We start from the raw sequence: 18,975 nt of genomic DNA, 5'->3' as shown, positions 1-18,975 counted from the left end.
CCCCAATTTTGAGATAGGGTCTTGCTAAATTGCTGAGGCTGGCTTTGAATTTGTGATCTTCCTACCTCAGTCTTCTGGGATTATAGGGGTGTGTGTGACACAATACCTGAGAAGGCCTGTCTTCTTAAAAAAAAAGTAATGGTCAGGTGTAAGTGTATCTGTAATCACAGTGGCTTTGGAGGCTGAGACAGGAGGATTGAGAGTTTAAAGTCAGACACAGCAGCAGATTAGCGAGGCCCTAAGCAATTTAGACCCTGTCTCTAAAGTGTTAAAAAAAAGGGGGGTGGTGGTGGCTGGGGTTGTGGCTCAGTGGTAGAAACCTCACCTAGCCCATGTAGGTGCTGGGTTTGATCCTCAGCCTAGCCCATGTGAGGTGCCAGGTTTGATCCTCAGCACCACATAATAGTAAATAAAATAAAAAGGTATTTTGTCAAACTATAACTGAGAAAAATATATTTAAAAAAAATGGCTGGGGATGTGGCACTGTGGTTAAGCGTCCCAGATTTAATCCCTGGTACTAAAAATATATATATGATAATAGTAATTTGAGGAACTACTCTTACAGCATTTGGGAAATCATTTTCCATTTTAATAGAAGGTACTCAAAAGATTGAATTAAGAGCCGAGTGTGGTGGTGCACTCGGTGTAATCCCAGCAGCTGGGGAGGCTGAAGCAGGAGGATTGTGAGCTCAAAGCCAGCCTCAGCAAAAGCGAGGTGCTAAGCAACTCAGTGAGACCCTGTCTCTAAATAAAATACAAAATAGGGCTGGGGATATGTGTAGTTCAGTGGTTCAGTGCTTCTGAGTTCAATCTCTGGTACCAAAAGAAAAGCGGGGGTGGGGGGGTGGCTTGGAATGTTGCTCAGTGGTAGAGTACCTCTGGGTTCCATCAGTACCCAAAAAAGAAAAAAAAATAGTCTTATAAATAGCTTATAGATAGTCTTATGAATACTTGTGACATGTTTGGAATGATAAGTTTAATATTACGTAGAATGATAAGTGTTAAAATTTAAAATGGGAGAGGTTTCTTAGGCCCAGTATATGAAAGGTTTGGATTTTTTTCATATGCTTTTGTTTTAATTGGATTGTAAAGGAGGTAGTTAATTAGGGAGTGACAGTTTGGAAGCTGGGAAGATTGAAATACTTCTTGTACATTGACTTTGGCATCCTGCTAGGCACTTTCATTGTTTTTGTTTAATCCTCCACCCCTTGGAGGCAGTATCACTTACTTATAGATAAGGAAGTTGAAATTCAAGTTAGCAGCTTGTTGAAACTTACTATAATACATAAAATGAAGAGAGGTAAATAGGTGGTTCAGAGTAACTAAGACACATTAATAATGTTCTGTGAGGAAAAAAGGCAAAAACCTGAAGCAAGATAATGGGAATGAGAAGTTAGATTTGAAGAATGTGATTAGACATATTTCCTGACTAGTTTTTTTTTTTTTTTTTTAATATGGGAGAAGCAGCAGTTTAGGATTAGGATTTGGAAATATTGTGGCACCCCCCACCCCCAGTAGGGATTGAACCCAGGGCCTTGCACATGCTAGACAAATGCTTTATTACTGACCTACATTCCAGCCTTGTTTGTTTACTTGTTTTTATTACTGGTACCTGGGATTGAATCGTTGCATTTTTTATTTTCGGACAGGGTCTTACTAAGTTGCTGAGGCTGGCCTCAAACTTGGGAATTCTTTTCTTAGCTACCTGTTGCTGGGATTATTGGCTGTGCCACCATTCCCAGCCTTTGTATTGACTTCTTGAAAGAAGTATTGGTTGCCTGTGGTACAGGAACAGTAACGATATATATGTTAAGGATGGGGATCTGGAGCTTGGAAGAGAGAGATCTGCTGATGGGAATTTGGGAGTTTTTGGCTGTGTAGGAAAAGGCATAGAACATTTTATTCCATGATGATTCAAGAATATTGATAATGGGGGCTGGGGATGTGGCTCAAGCGGTAGCATGCTCACCTGGCATGTGTGCGGCCCGGGTTCAATCCTCAGCACCACATACAAACAAAGATCTTGTGTCTGCTGAAAAACTAAAAAATAAATATTAAATTCTCTCTCTTTCTCTAAAAAAAGAAAACTGAGGGGTTGGGGATGTGGCTCAAGTGGTAGCACGCTCGTCTGGCATGCGTGCGGCCCGGGTTCGATCCTCAGCACCACATACCAACAAAGATGTTGTGTCTGCCAATAACTAACTAAATAAATAAATAAATAAATATGTTTAAAAAAAATTAAAAAAAAAAAAAAGAGAACTGATAATTAAAATGATGAGTAACAATACTGAATAGTTCATGTAGATATAAAGTCGCACAAATTCAGAAAGCAGAGCTAGCTGTTAGGGCTGGGATGTGGCTCAGTGGTAGAATGCTTGCCTGTCATTTTGGAGGCTCTAGGTTTGAACTTCAGCACTAGAAGGAAAAGAAAGAAAAAAAGAAGAAAGAAAGCAGAGCTGGTGTTTTAAATATATAGAATGGTTCCAGAGTCACCATGAGGTGATAGAGAGACTCCCAGAAATAAAATTCAAAGGATAGGTTAAAGAGGAAACAAATGAAAGAAATGAGAGGGAGTAGTCTGAACTTAAAAAAGAACATGGAGGTATACTCAGCGTATTCAGAAGACTACACAGAGGTTACAGATGCCAAAGAAAGATTGTTTTGCTGTTAGGGATGTGAAGGTTTGATCTCTACACTTCATTCAGTAGCATTTGTTGTTTGTGTATCCTTCCAACTCTTCCCTATGTGCTAGATCTTTCCACCTATCTGTTTGAAACCTTAATGAGAGAAGTAAGACTACTTTTTGTTTCACTAGTATGGACAATTTGCATAATTTGGTCTATGTAACAATGTTTCAGGTACAACTGATATATATTCCTTTGCTTTGTTTTCCAATGCTGGGGATCAAACCCAGGACCTTTAGAATGCTAGGCAAGTGTTCTACCACTGAATTATAAGCTTGAAAAGGCTAAAGATTGATCCAGAAAGAACTATTTTTCTAAACTTAACATTTGTAGGGCAAGGGCTAATTGGCAATGCTAGAATAATTTAACCTGTACTCAGAATACATTGAACTAAGAACCACTTAGATATGAGACATTCTACTTTTGTCAAAAGTAACTTTATTCCTGTTAGCAGTTTTTGTTTTGCTTTTTTTTTTTTTTTTTTTTGGTACTGCGTTGTTTTTGTTGTACTGGGTTTTGAACTCACTGAGCTATATATATCCCAGCCCTTTTTAAAATTTTGATACAGGGTCTCATTAAGTTGCTTGAACTTGAGGTCCTTTTGCTTCAGCCTCCCCAATTGAGATTATAAGTGTTGTTCACCATGCCTGGCCTATTTTCATATCAGTTTTAAAACTTTCTAGTCTTGGATTAGTAATGGATTTCTCCCACCCCAACAGTACTTACAAGGACGAATTTTACATGCACAGCTTGATTCTTGAATCATCTCCTCCATGAAGCATAGTTTAAAAAAACACTAGATGACATGAAGTTTGGGGTGGGAGGAATGGTGCCTGGAAGTTGATCTGAGAGGTGGGGAGTTTGTTTTGAAATCAAGTGAGGATTCTGCAAGTTCAGCATCTCTTCAAGGTATGTTGTGATGTTTAGTTGGGGCAAGGATGTGTTAGGGGTGAAGATTTACTGCTAGAAGAGAAGAAGAGAAAGGCTTCAGCAGTTTGAATGAATGCTGTAGTGTAAGGGACAGTGAGATAAATTTACTTTCTTGTAGCTCTTGAAAAATTTCACGTATAGAAGAAAAAGTTCTGTTCCTGAATTAGGGCAAACAAAGGTGATCTCTTTTCTGCTTTTGTAAATTCGCTATTGAATTCTGTAAGTTTGTAAATGAGCAAGGAGAAAGGTTGAGTGTGGCAGCTCAGATAATCTTTTCTGGCTTTCTCGTTTGAAGTAGGTAGCGGTTTAAATTTGTATACCGCCACCACCTACTGGACACAATTCCAGTGCAAGCAAAACTAGTTCAAATAGCACTCTAATGTTTTTCATTCTTGTTAAATAAATAGTTGCTAGTTGAACTGATTCAAGTAGAGTTAGTTATAGAAGATAGCAAGGAATCATGACATACCAAATGAAACCATGTATATTAAAGTGCTAATTTATAATATGAGACCGAGAGCAGAAGAGAATAGCAAGACCAGTTAGGGCTACAATCATTAGGAATTTTTTATGGAAGACTTAATTGAATTGGGTCTGGAAGAATGGGTAGGGAAAGAGTGGAAAGATGAAGGAAAATACAGGCAGTTGCTCATCTTTCCAACTCATTTGCACTTACACTTACAGGCTTGCTGTATCCGAGGATTCTGCTTCAGTAATTTTAACCAACTCTGGATCAGAGATATATGGGAGCTGGGCCCACCAGCACACACCTGCAATTCCAGTTACTTGGGAGGCTGAAGCAGGAGGATTACAAGTTCAAGGCTAGCTTTGGCAACTTAGCAAGACCCTATCTCAAAAAAAAAAAAAAAAAAAAAAAACACCCTAGGGATGGAGTTCACCTTTGTTTCAGTCCCCAGTAATGGAGATGGGGTGAAGGAAATCTTCTGTACTAAATACGTACTAGATTTTTTTTTTTGTTGTCATTTTCTTAAACAATAAGTATTATGGAGGGGGGGCTTGGGTAATGGTAGTGCTTGCCTAGCATGTGCCAGGCCTTGTGGTCAGGGGCACCATATGTGAGTTTTTTTGTTGTTGTTGGAGGGGATTTAACCCAGAGGTGCTTAACTACTGAGCCACATCCCCAGCACCATTTTATTTTATTTTTTGGTACCAGGGATTGAACGTGGGGGCACTTGACCCCCTGAACCTTATCTCTAGCCCTTTTTATTTTTAACTTGAGACAGGGTCTCCCTAAATTGCTTAGGGCTTTATTAAATTGCCAAGGCTGGCTTTGAACTAGCCCCATTTTTATTTTTGAGATAGGAACTTGCTAATTTGCTAAAGTTTTCCTTGAACTTGAACTCCTCATGCCTCAGCCTTCCTAGTCGCTGGGATTACTAGGCATGCACCATAATACTTGACCATATGAGAGGATTGCATAGGTTGTTTACAAATACTGCACCATTTTCTATAAAGGACTTGAGCATCCTTGGATTTTGTTACATGTGGAGAGTTCTGCAACCAATCCTCCATTGATACTGGTGCCAGCTGTATTTAAGATAATTATTGGTGCTTCTTGAAGAGATAGTAGTGGGCCATCTGCAAATGCAGATTTTAGCCCTGTTATTCAGGAAAAATATGCTAATGCAACATTTTGACCCTATGTGAATTTTTTTGGTAAGGTGTGGATAGCACATAGAACTTTTGTTTTGGAGTGCTGGGGATGCCCTATCAATGAGCTACATCCAGAGCCCTTTTAATTCCTAAGTTTGAGACAGGTTTTCACTGTTATTGAGGCAGATCTTCAATAACTTATAATCCTGTCAGCCTCCAGAGTAGCTGAGATTTTGGATGTGCACCACTGCACTTGGCCCCTTAGAACTTTTATTATATAAAGATTATATTAATTGTAAATTTTATTTGTCATTATAAAATATTGCCAATTATAAAAAGTAAAAAAGGCACAACACTTCTGATAAACCACTCATTGTTTTGGTATTTTTTTAAATCTCATCTTTACCTAAACAGTTGATTATGATATAGTCTTTTTAATATATAATACTTTATGTAGTATTTACCTTGCCTTTTCCCTCTTTACACTTGAAGTATTTACCCTTATTTAGATATTTGTTGGGTATCAGTATAAAGGCCCTTTTCGTATATCTTCATTTTCTTGTAATTATCCTGTAAAACAGGTCAAATTATAGTTCAGTGGTAGAATGTTTGCCCAGCATGCTCTGGAGTATGTGTTCAATTGCGATGTCATCAAAAAAAAGAAAGAAAAAAAATTGTCTAATTAGGAAACTGAGATTAAAAAAAGAATAACTTTCTCATGATTCTTTCCTAGCAAGTAGGGTTGAAATTTTTTGCTCCAAAGCTGTTTGCTCTTTTGTCATGCTCCTTTACATTTACCACTTAAAATAGCTAATGGACCCAGGCATGGTGGCCATATTTGCCTGTAATCCCAGCTACTTGGGAGGCTAAAGCTGGAGGATGGCGAGTTTGATGCCAATATGAGCAATTTAGTGAGACCCTGTCTCTAAATAAATAATAAAGGACTGGTGATACAGCCTGGTGGTAGTGTCTTTTGGGTTCAGTCCCTAGTATCACAAAGGATAGGGTTAAAAAAAGAAAACAAACAAAACAGTGGTTCTTATCTTCTGTACCTAAAGCCAGTCTGATCTTTGTGGTCATATGAGAACATAATTAATTGAAACTTGAACCTTTATTGAAGCACTTTAATCTCCCATCACAAGAATCCAAATGGAGCAAATTGGATCTACTGTTTATAACTTTCATGACCATTTGCTGAAAGTTGTGGTTAATTACAGGCGTCAAGAATTCAAATGGTCTGGATAATGTACATTGAGAGGCTATGAAATCGAATTGGAAAGTTTATTCAATTTTGTACACAAGTTGCAAGGTTACTTCCCTTTAATGGCATAGCTAGCATTGACGTCCAGACAAGTTCTTGGGTAATTCAAAGTGATATATGGCAAAAGTTAGTTTGTTTGGGGGTCAGTGGACCTCAGAAAGGGATGAGGAAGGGAGCAGGATGGACCTGGAGGAGAGCTTTGGAGTACTAACTTCAAAAAATATGAGAGATTCAAGATAACTTTTGAGCTGTATGTAAAGTTTGAAAAAAATATATTGGGGCTGGGGATGTGGCTCAAGCGGTAGCACCCTTGCCTGGCATGCGTGCGGCCTGGGTTCGATCCTCAGCACCACATACAAACAAAGATGTTGTGTCTGCCGAAAACTAAAAAATAAATATGAAAAAAAATTCTCTCTCTCTATCTCTCTCAAAAAAAAAAATATTGTGTCCACCTAAAACTAAAAAATAAATATTAAAAAAAAAAAAGAAAAAAATATATTGATACCAGGCTGGGGGTATAACTCACTAGTAGAGCACTTCCCTAGTGTGTCTGAGGTCTTCATTCCATTCCTGACATGGAAAGAAAACAAAACAGGCCTTACATTAAGAGTTAATAAATTACTATTTTACATTTTACCTAGTAAGCATCCTGCATATTTCTTATAGGATTAGCAATTATTATTAAAGCTGGTCACCTACAGTCCTTGCTCCTCAGAAGGCTGAGGCAGGAGGATCTTTTTTTTTTTTCCTGCAGTATTGGGGATTGAACTCGTTTGGTTCTCTACCACAGAGCTATATCCTTGACCCTTTTTATTTATTATTTTGAAGCAGTGTCTCACTAAGTTGTTCAGGCTGGTCTAGAACTTTCAGACTTCCTGGTCTAGAACTTTCAGACTTCCTGCCCTAACCTCCTGAGTAGCTGGGATTACAGGTATGTGCTAGAATATTCAGCTAAACATGTTAATTATTTTTAGAGTTGTCAGATGATTTTAAACTAGAAGATTTAACAGTCACTAGCCATTCTGAAATTGCTCAAACTGTTATGTTAACAGCTGATTTTTAAGCTGGGCATGGTGGTGCACACCTGTAATCCCAAGAATTTTGGAGGCTGAGGCAAGAAGAATCTTAAATTTAAGGCAAGCTTCAGCCATTTAGTGAGGCCTAAAGCAACTTAGCCCCCCTGGGTTCAATTCCCAGTACTTTTAAAAAGAAAAAAGGGGGGAAAAAGGTTTTTAGCTGGGCCTGGTGGGCCTTGTGATGCATGCCTGTAATCCCAGTGGTTTGAGAGGCTAAGGCAAGAGGATTGTGAGTTCAAAGCCAGCCTCAGTGAAATCGAGGTACTCAGTGAGACCCTCTCTCTAAGTAAAATACAAAATAGGGCTGGGAATGTGTATAGCTCAGTGGTTGAGTGCCCCTGAGTTCAATCTCCCGTACTAAAAAAAAAAAAAAAAGGTCGGGGGGGCTTTAAGAAGGTGGTCGATTTTGGAATGTGGCGAGAGGACCCTTTAAGTATATTATGTATGATGGGTCCTTTTAAAAAAGATTATAGCCTGGGCATTGTGGTACACATGTAATACCAGTGATTTGGACAATGAAACAGGAGGATTGTAAAATTCGAGGTCAGCCTTGGCAATTTAGACATTATCTCCAAAGGGGGAGGGGTACTAGGGATGTATCTCAGTGATTAAGTGCCCCGGGTTCAATCCTCAGTACCACCACCACCCCTGCCGCCAAAAAAAAAAAAAAAAGTGTGGAGTGGGTAGGATTGGATTGTTAGGAGGGTTAAATGTAGATGTATTTGCACATAGGTCTTTTTATGAAGGATTTGGGCATACACATGCCCCTCTACATCTTTGGATTAATCATCAGTTTCTTTTTTTTTTAAGTTATAGGTGGATGCAATATCTTTATTTTGATGTGGTGCTGAGGATCGAACTCAGTGCCTCACACATGGTAGGCGAGTACTCTACCTCTGAGCCCCAGCCCAGTCATCAGTTTCTTTAATAACTTTTACATGATATTAATAGTGCTACTGGGAATATTAGGACTGGAGAGTGCACAGAGAAAGTATGTGGCAAAGTTCACGATGTTCAGCTGAGAAGTAATTAATGAAATTATTGTGGATAGTGAGATTGAAAAAATTCAGAAGTGGAGTTGAAGTGAAAAACATTTTCACGTATGTGGAAAGTATATTCTAATGATTGCTTCATTCTTTGTAAATTTACCTATCAACTACAGAGTATCCTTGGGCTGGGGGTGGGTTGGGGTTTGACATACCATTAAAAACAATTGTCTAATACAGTCATAGTACAAGTCAAAGTCAGTATTTCCAAACTGTTTTGAGAAATTATTTTGTTGTGAAATTAGTTTCAGTTCAAATGCAGCTCTTAGTGGAGAGCCTAGCAGACAATTTCATTTGGTTTGGAAATAAGTGTTTTCAAATCTTAGTTTTTAGTTATACTAAAACAAAACAAAACAAAATCCTAACTTGTCCTTTATTCTCATTTTAGAAATTACTTGCCAGGTTTATTCAGGTACTGAATATTTTCAGCCTTTATTTCCCTTTCAGTGAAATGTATATTGGATTTGAGCTACGAATGAACAATCTTGGAAAAGAATTAGATGGTAGGGAACGTTATTAATTAATGTGTATACATCATCCTGTTGCTTCTGCTTCAGTTTCAAGAACTTAAGTCCAACAGAACGTCTGGTCTGCACCTAGAAAAACTGAGGAGGGGATGAAAGAATAGACCTTGTAACCAAAAGTATTTTTAAAAAGGAATAGGGAGCTGGGTGCAGTGACATGTGCTTGTAATCCCAGTGATTTGGGAGGCTGAGGCAGGAGGGTTGCAATTTCAAGGCCAGCCTCAACAATGTAGTGAGACCCTAAGGAACTTAGACCCAGCCATAAAATAAAAAAGACTGGGGATGTGCCTCAGTGGCTAAGCGTCCCTGGGTTCAATCCCTAGTACCAATAGATAAATAGATCGGCAGGTAAATAGGATTAGAGCTGTAATTCATTGGCAGAGCACTTTTCCCACTACCTCACATGTGGGAAATCCTGGGTTCAATCCCCAGTACTCCCCAAAAGAAAATGAAATAAATTAATATGCTTCAGTTTTACTGTCTTTAAAAATGGAAGGAAGAGTGGGGGTATAATTTACTGGTAGAGTGCTTGCCTAGCATGCTCAATGCCCTGGGTTCCAGCACTGCAAAGGGAAAAAGTGGAGGAAGAGGGATTGTAGGAGAAATAAGAAAGGATATTAGACTAAATAGAGGAAAACCAAATATATAAACTTAATACATTGACATTAAAACCTTTCAAGTTTCAGTCAGGCACTGGTGAATTCCTGTAATTCTAGCTATTCTGGAGACTGCAGGAGGATTGTAAATTTGAGGCCACCCTGAGCAATTTAGCAAGACCCTGTCTCTCCGAAAAAAGAGCTTGTGATGGAACTCAATGATAGAGTGCCCCTGGGTTCAGTCCCTAGTACTTTGGTGGTGGGGGGGCAGCTTTCAGATTTCTAAGAGGTTCTTGTGTTCCTCCCTTATCTGTGACTTATCTTCTTTCTGCAGTTCATTTACCTGTGCTCTTTTTTTTAACTTTATTTTTTAATTTGTCTAATTATCAACTGTGTTCTTAAAGCATTAAAAGGAAAATCCTAGAGAGAACACATTCACATAGCTTCTGTTATATTGAATTATTATGATTATTTTTAGTTATTTTCATGCCTATTACTGTGCCTAATTTAGAAATTAAACTTTCTCATAGGTTTGTATGTGTAGGGAAAAATACATTATATACAGGGCTCAGTACTATCATTTCAGGGATCCACTGAAGGGCTTGGAAGGTATGCACTTAGAATGAAGGGCATCAGCTTTTTATATGTATAAATTTGAAGTAACATTACCACTTTGTGGTTTTTACGGTATTTTCTCTAGAGACCAAGTTTGTTTTTCTTGGGGTAGGAAGGCAGGGGAATGCTGAAGATTGAACCTAAGGCCTTGTGTATGCTAAGCAAGCACCATTGAACCATATCCCCAGCCCTATGATCAGGCTTAAAATAAGAAGGGGCTGAGGTGGAGTGAGTAGTTTGAGGAGTAGGCATTACTTGTTATTTAAGCCATAGGCACAGAGGTTGAGAGTTAGAAATGTATTTTCCTTGTTTAAATGCCCCTCCCTCTTAGGGATACTGGGGATTGAACCTAGGGCCACACATTAAGTTAGGCAAGCGCTCTACAATGTCTTTAAATTTATCTTTATTTAAAGATTGGGGCGGGCATGGTGGCACATGCCTGTAATCCCAGCAGTACAGGAAGCTGAGGCAGGAGAATTTAAAGTTTGAGGCTTAGGAGAGTTGGAGAGACTCTATCAAAAAAAAAAAAAAAAAAAACTGGCTGGGGATATAGTTCAGTGGTAAAGCACCCCTAGATTCAGTCTCCAGTAATCCCCCAAAAAATTGGATAGAGAAATTGATCAAAGGATACATAATTACAGATAGACTGGAGGAATAAGTTTAACACAGCTCTTCTGCATAGTGACTGATGATGATACGTTGTATGATATTTTTATTTTGTGTATGATATGTTCTCTCCGTAAAAAGGACAACTAGGCCCCTTGCCTAGCATGAGTGAGGCACTGGATTCCATCCCTGGCACCATATAAAAATAAGCAACAAAATAAAGGTATTGTGCTCATCTACAACTAGAAAAAATTAGGGAAAAAAAAAAATGGACAACCATATGAGGTTGCTTAGGGCCTCCCTAAGTTGCAGGGGCTGGCTTTGAACTGGTGATCCTCCTGTCTCAGCCTCCTAAATTGCTGGGATTACAGGCGTGCACACTCATGACTGGCTTCTTAGCACTTTTTCCACTTGTGGTGTTGTGTTTGTGCATGTTTTGTTCTTTTGAGCTGGTCTTGCTTGGAGCTCATGGTCTCAAGCAACCCTTCTGCCTCTGCTTCCTGAGTAGCTGGATTGCTAATTCACTGGAATGCTAATTCACTAAGGCATATGGCTTCCAGTTTTATTGAGGGTTTTTTTTTTTTTTTTTTTTTTTTTGTACCAGAAATTGAACTTGGGAGTACTCAACCACTGAGCCACATCCCCAGCCCTATTTTCTATTTTTATTTAGAGACAGGGTATCACTGAGTTGCTTAGTGCCTCAGTGTTGCTGAACCTGGCCTTGAATCTTCCTGTCTCAGCCTACTGAGCCACTGGGATCACAGACGTGCGCCACCACTCCCGGCTTTTTTTTTTTTTTTTTAATAACATTTTTAGGAAAAGGTGGACATAATAACTTTATTTTTATGTGGTGCTGAGGATTGAACCCAGTGCCTCATGTGTGTTGGGCAAGGTCTCTACCTCTGAGCCACAATCCCAGCCCGTTTTTTTTTTTTTTTTTGTAATATACATTTTAGTTTAGAATCATTTTATTTCATGTCTCTTCAGTCTTTTAGTCTTCAGTGACTTCAAGAGACGTTGTCCTTAGATCAGTTAAGAAGTACAAAATGTCTGTTTATGTCATTATTGTTAATGTTAACTTTGATCATTTGTGTATCATCCATAGAACTCTCCACTGTAGTTTTTACTATTTTTTCCTTTAATAGATGGGAAAATATTTTGAGACTGTATAAATACTTGTATCTCCTTAAAGTTTCACCCTTTTGTTTTAGCATTTATTGATAATTCTTGACTGATTCAGATAATACTGTGATAAGTGTTTACTTACATTATAGATTTAGCCAGTGGAAGGCCCCTCGAATAGGATCCTATTGATTCTTGCTCTTTTCAGTTTGCTTTTTTTTAATATTGTTTTTTTAGTTGTAGATGAACACAATGTTTATATTTTATTTATTTTTATGTGGTGCCTTGCACATGCTAGTCAAGTATTGTACAGCTGAGTTACAATCCCAGCCCCTCAATCTGCTTTTCTTAAAAATAAAAACAATATTTAAAAAAATCTTGGGGCTGGGGATGTGGCTCAAGCGGTAGCGCGCTCGCCTGGCATGCGTGTGGCCCTGGTTCGATCCTCAGCACCACATACAAACAAAGATGTTATATCCGCCGAAAACTAAAAAATAAATATTAAAAAAAAATAAAAAATCTTATTTCATTCTTAATATCTTGTGAAAAGTTTACAGTTATTTTACTGATTCTAAATTCATTTACTTTTCAAGATGATTTGATGTGAATGTTTAACTATCCTTACATTCTTCAAGGAGATGAATGTTAATTACTTTGCTTTTTATATTTTTTCAGTACTGGGGATTGAACCTAGGGGACTATCACTGAGCTACATTCCCAGCCCCTTTTATTTTTTATTTTGAGATGGTCTTTCTAAGTTGCCTAGCGTGATCTCAAATTTGTGATCCTCTTTCCTCAGCCTCCAGAGTAGTTTGGGATTATAGACATGTGCCAATAAGCCTGTCTTGAGACTAAGTATTTTAAATGCTGTTATTAAAAGCATACTGGTGAACTTAATGTATTTCTTAGGACTTGGTAAGACAGTATTATAAAGTTTTATGTTTTCTAATTTAGCATTAAAATTTGGGGCAAATTTAATCTGTATTTTTGAGATTGAATTAAGAAGGCACAATTTCGGGACTGGGGTTGTGGCTCAGTGGTAGAGTGCTTGCCTTGCATGTGTGAGGCACTGAGTTCAAACCTCAGCACCACATAAAAAAAAAAATAAAGGTACCAAAAAGAATAAAGAAGAAAGACCCAATAAAAAATAAAAAAATTTAAAAAAGGCACAACTTCAAGGTGTGTGTGTGTAGGGGGGGCAGTGCTGAGAATTGAACTCGTCCTTACATGCTATAGGTAAGTGCTCTGCCACTGAGTTACTGCTCTGAATTTTGTTTTTCATTATTCTAGGGATCAAACCCAGGGCCTCATGCATGCCAGGCAAATGTTTTACCACTGAGCCACACCCCTAGCACAAGGCACAATTTTATTTAACAGTTAAATCTTCTGCTAAACTTAAAAGTAGTTAGTGAGGTTTTCTTGTAGACCAGGTTTTTGCTTTCTAGGAGGCTTTTTTGTGGTGCCAAGGATTGAATTTATGACTTTATACATGGTAGGCAAGTGGTACCACTGAACTAAACCCTTGGCCCCTTCCTGGGAGCTTTTGATGTAGTTGTTGCTACCTCCCATGAAACATGGCAGTGCAATTTCAGTTTCAGTTGGGGGTGCAGATTTAGGAGGATGTTGAAAGCTGCAGTGTTTAAAGAAGTCTCAAAAGAAGGGAAAAGAGATTGAAACTTTACCTTGAAGAACATAAGGAGAGAAGCAAGACAGTCTTTGCTTAAAGAAAATAAAAGCAGTAAGAATTGAGGAATTGTCAGATGTTCAATGCGTGCAATCTCAGCTACTCTGGAAGTTGAGGCAGGAGAATCACAAATTCAAGGCTAGGGCACTTTCCTATCATGTTCAAGGCCTTGGGGTCAATCTGCAGTATCACCACATTTTTTTTTTAATATTTATTTTTTAGTTGTAGTTGGACACAGTAGCTTTATTTTTATTTTTTGTGGTTCTGAGGATTGAACCCAGGATGTTGCACATGCTAGGTGAGCGTTCTACCGCTGAGCCATAACCATTATGGGGCCATTATCACCACATTTTTAAAAAGCAATAGAAATGAGCTGGATGTGATGGCACATGCCAGTAAACCCAGGAGGCTGAGGCAGGAGGATTGCAAGTTCAAAGCCAGCCTCAGCAATTTAGTAAGGCCCTAAGCTAAGCTTAGTGAGACCCTGTCTCAAAAAATAAAAAGGGCTGGGGATGTGGCTCAGTGGTTAAGAGTACCCGGGGTTCAATTCCCAGTCCCCCAAAATAAAATATAATGATGTGACTTAATGAAGAAACATACTTGAAGCCTAAGGTGTATAGATGTTGGCAGTAATAGAAGAGGCTAGGTAAGTGGTAGGTCTTTGTAGTTTATGAAAGATAAAACTAGGTAGATGAATTTGATTGTTTTAAGTGCTGTTGAAAGTTTGACCAATTCCAAAGATTGTTTTATAACAGATTTTCCTATTATAAATAATATATCCTTTATTGAAACTTGGGGAATATATGGGAAGGAAAGGGGGAAAAATGAATACTCCTGCCCAGGAACATCAAAACTTTTCAATTCTTTTAGGTTGGACTGAATTAATTTTCTTTTTTAGAGAGAGGGAGAGAGAGAGAGAGAGAATTTTAATATTTATTTTTTAGTATTTGGCGGACACAACATCTTTGTATGTGGTGCTGAGGATCGAACCCGGGCCGCACGCATGCCAGGCGAGCGCGCTACCGCTTGAGCCACATCCCTAGCCCCTGAATTAATTTTCTTACTTGAATGATAATTGATTCCCACAGACTGGAGTATATGAGTGAATTATTAATATTTTCAAAGCAATTTCTTTTAAAAATAATATCCCTGATCTTGGTTTCTCTGCAATCTGGATATGTGAAGTGTGGGACATCACAAAAACATATTTTTCTGAATAAGCAATTTGCTTTTTCCCTCCTTTTAACATTCATAGAATAAGAGTAGTAGTCAGTTCATTACAGACTCATTCTTTGTTAATTTTTGTGTAAATATTTGTAATAACAATGTAGAAAGATCATGGATTTGGTAGCCTTGTAGTCCTGGTTATGGATTTTGGTTCCTTTTTGTCCTTGGGCAAGTAATTTCTTTGAGTTTTAGATTTTCTTGTCTCTGAAATAAAAAATAAGCAGGGTGTGGTGGCACAGGCCTGTTATTCCAAGGGTTTGGAAGAGTGAGGCAGGAAGATTACAAGATTGAAATCAGCCCCATCAATTTTAGCAAGACCCTTCCTCTCTCAAAAAATGAAAAGTGGGCTGCAGTTGTGGCTCAGTGGTAGAGCGCTTGCCTAGCATATGTGAAGCACTGGGTTTGATCCTCAGCACCACTAAGGTATTGCGTCCATCTACAACCGTGCCCCCCCCCCAAAAAAAAAGGTAAAAGTGTTAGGTTTGTTGGCCTACACACCACCCGGCAACTCAGGAGACTAAGGATGGAGGATTGCAAATTCAAGGCCAGCCTTAATGACTTAGCGAGGCCCTAAGCAATTTAGTGAGATCCTGCCTCAAAATAAAACGTAAAAAACAGCTGGCGTTGTGGTTTAGTGGTTGATTACCCCTGGGTTAAATTCCTAGTACCAAAACAACAAAAAAAGGAAAGGACTGGGGATATAGCTCAGCGGTAAGGTACTCCTGGGTTTATTCCCTAGCATTGCTCCTGCACACGCTAAAAATAAACAGGAAAAATAACAGTCCAAGTAGGGTCATTATGAAGATTGCTGTAATATATATGTACAGTGCCTAGATCTTGGAAACTTAAGTGATAGTATGATTTCTACCAAAAAAGAATAGCAACTGACAGTCAAATCATAGTTACCTGTGGGTAAATGGGAGCAAATGTATAAATTAAGGTCTGTGAACTCCTATTTTCCACTTTTGGGCTTTTTTTCCCCATTCATTTTTGTTGTGGCTATTGTTGTAGATGGACACAATACCTTTATTTTTTAACCCAGTGCCTCACACATGCTAGGCAAGTGCTCTACCACTGAACTACAATCCCAGCCCCATTCATTTTTTAAAAAGTGTATTATGATTTCATGTGTACAATAGATGGCTTTTAGATTAAATTTATGAAGGACTCATAAAGACTGAGTAATAAAATAAGCCTTTAGTTTTTTTCAAGGAAAACGCAAATAATCCATCCCTAAGTGAATTTATTTAAGCTCTCCCTGGGGGAATGTGGGTGGTTTTCTTGTCCTACCATGGAGTTAGATCTTTCTATAGTCTGTTCATCAATGTTTCACAACCCTATGAGGTATTTATCTTTATATTATAGAAAAGAAATTTGTAGTCCATGAATATGTTCAGGTCCCTGGGATTAGTGTAGGATTTCCATGTAGGTTGATCTGATTCTAGTACGCATAGAATTTTGTGTGTCATTTTTGTGCTTCCCTTTTCAGACCACTGATGTATGTTTGAAGTTACTTCCATTAGGATGAAGTTAGGCTAATAATTAGCCTAAAATAAGTATAATAATAAAGTGAATCTGTTTAGTCATAAAATAGGACTTTAACGGGCTGGGGTTTTGGCTCAGTGGTAGAGCGCTCACCTAGCATTTGGAGGCCCTGGGTTCAATCCTCAGCACCACTTAAAAATAAATAAGTAAAATAAAGGTATTGTGTCCAACAACAACAAAAGAATTTTTTAAAAATGGACTTTAAAAGTCAAAGAAAAGTAATTTTTATTAATTGGGATGCTTGGGTGTTGCTAGCTGTTTAAAATCGAAGAAATATAAGTCAGTTTGCTGGATGTGGTAACACATGCCTGTAATCCCAGCATCTCTGGAGGCTGAGGCAGGAGGATCACAAATTCAAGGACAGCCTAGGCAACTTAGGGAGACCCTCTCTCAAAAAGGGTTGGGGATGTGGCTCAGTGGTTTAAGTGCCCTGGGTTCAATTCTTTGTACAGAAAAGAAATAAAAGCCAGTTTATTTGTGGAAATATTCTATTTAGCATAAATAACTTAAACTTTAAAGTATGTTCAGATAAGTTTTAACTAATCATTTCATTCTTTTTTTCATAGGAACGTCAAGGTCGTGGAAAATAGAAAGCAGTTCTGAACAGACTGCAGCAACGGTTGCATCTGCATATCCTAAGAGGAAAATTGACCTTCAAGAGAATTAGGACTTTTTTCTTAATTTCATTGACTTCAGAGACGATTGCAGACTTGCAGTTTAAGTATTGGAATTTCACAAAAGACATAGGACTTAACTGGAAAATGAAAAAAAAAAAAAAAGAAAAAACAGAAAAAAAGTAAACAAAAAATTCCTCTAGGTAGTTTAGGTGAAAAATGTCCCTTTTATTTTGGCTTCGGTTGTGATTTCAGAGCATAATGCTTTGGTTTTTTTGTCTTTTACTATGTTTTTCGGATTTTTAAGTCCGTAAGTGCATACAGTTTTCTCTAATTTTTAAACCCTTTCCTCCTCCCATTTTGACATTTGCACTTGGAGAACACTTGAGTTGCAAAGGTTGGGTGTCCACCCCAGAAAGTGGGAATTTGATTTTTCCCTTCCGAACTGGAAGAACATTTTTTATGAAGAATTTTTGTCTAGGAGAAATTTAACAGTGTTACCCAAGGTTGTGTCTTTAAGGGTGGTTCATTTTCTCTGACCCTTTGTTACTCAAAGTAAAGTACTAGGAGTCCTAAGAAATGTTCTGTTCTTGTACATTATACTGATTAAGTCAGGATTAATTTGATTTCAAAGCTAAGAACAGTGGTAAAAACTCGTTTTCAGAAATGCATTTTGGAAGAGAAAAATATTGTAAAACGTGTAGTGAATGTTTCTTCAGTTTCTTGTTCAGCCAATGAGGAAAGGGCATTGCCTTTCTTTTTACCATTAATCACTTCTCAATAAACGTGAGATCCTGTTGAGCATCACTTTTAGTACCATTTAGTATTATTTGAATCTGCTATATGTTGTGAAAGATTTAGAGTATAAAGAGTTCTAAGAGGCAAGATAGCAACTAATTTAGAAAGTTTGTGTTGAGAGGAAATAGTTCAGGTTTGCTTTGTACCTAGGGCTGTATAACCATGACCCCTGCAAAGCAAGGTGGGTCAATATTCATAATACTTTATTTCTGGATACTTTCCAGAGAAGATAGAGCCACTGGTAAATCATTCATTCAACAGATAACTGTGTTTATTAGGTGCCAGGCACTACTAACTCCACAAAACTCTGGCCAGTGATAGTAGGGGAGGTGGTAGCACCCAGTATCCAAGGATATAAGTGTTTAATCTGAAATATGGGTTATTGCTTGGTGGTGCATGCCTGTAATTGCAGTAACTTGGGATTCTGAGGAGGAGGGTCACAAGTTCAAGTTTGAGTCAGTCTTAGAGACTTATGGAGACATTTCTTGAAAGGGCTAGAGATGTAGCTGAGTGGTAAAGTGCCCCTGAGTTCAATCCCCAGTACTTAAATAAATAAATGAATGAATAAATAGGACTGGGGATATAACTCAGTGGTAGAGCATCTCTGGGGGCAAAACAAAACCAAAGTATGTTTTATTTAGACAGTATTCCACATGGATTCGTGTCCTAAAAAAATGAAATTCCAGTGAACCCAAGTCTTTGGAGTGACTTATAACCATACAACACTTAATTCATTCTTGTTTTTTCACCTAGATTTGAAGGGCTTCTGTGCCTTAAAGATTTTTTAGCTCTTAATATGTCCCAATTCAGGGGTTGGGAATGTGGCTCAAGAGGAGAGCACTTGCTGGCATATCTGAACCCTGGGTTTGATCCCCAACACACACACACACACACACAAAAGTTTAATTTTGGAGAGGTAGTTTGTTTAAAAACATCTGTACTAAGAGAACTCTGAAAATGGGTCTTAATACTTGTTGACACTTTTGCCCTTAAGTGATTCACTTACCCTCTTCTACATAGCCCAGGCTGCTAA

At 38.2% G+C, this 18,975-nt stretch overlaps 1 protein-coding gene across 1 annotated transcript in view; it reads left to right on the top strand.

The window, feature by feature from the left end:
• The window catches only part of Ythdf2 (YTH N6-methyladenosine RNA binding protein 2), a 34,540-nt gene extending 16,589 nt beyond the window's left edge, over positions 1-17,951 (top strand). The window contains 1 exon segment of the mRNA XM_015485390.2: positions 17,097-17,951. Within this exon segment, the coding sequence (XP_015340876.2) occupies positions 17,097-17,197 (101 nt within the window). The 3' untranslated portion in view covers positions 17,198-17,951.
• The last annotated feature ends 1,024 nt before the right edge of the window (positions 17,952-18,975 follow it).

The sequence above is a fragment of the Marmota marmota genome, unplaced genomic scaffold (genome assembly GCF_001458135.2).
Source record: "Marmota marmota marmota unplaced genomic scaffold, marMar, whole genome shotgun sequence".
In the NCBI taxonomy this organism is placed as follows: domain Eukaryota; kingdom Metazoa; phylum Chordata; class Mammalia; order Rodentia; family Sciuridae; genus Marmota; species Marmota marmota.
The sequence above is the reverse complement of the archived record's forward strand: the minus strand, read 5'-3'. Positions and strand labels throughout refer to the sequence as shown.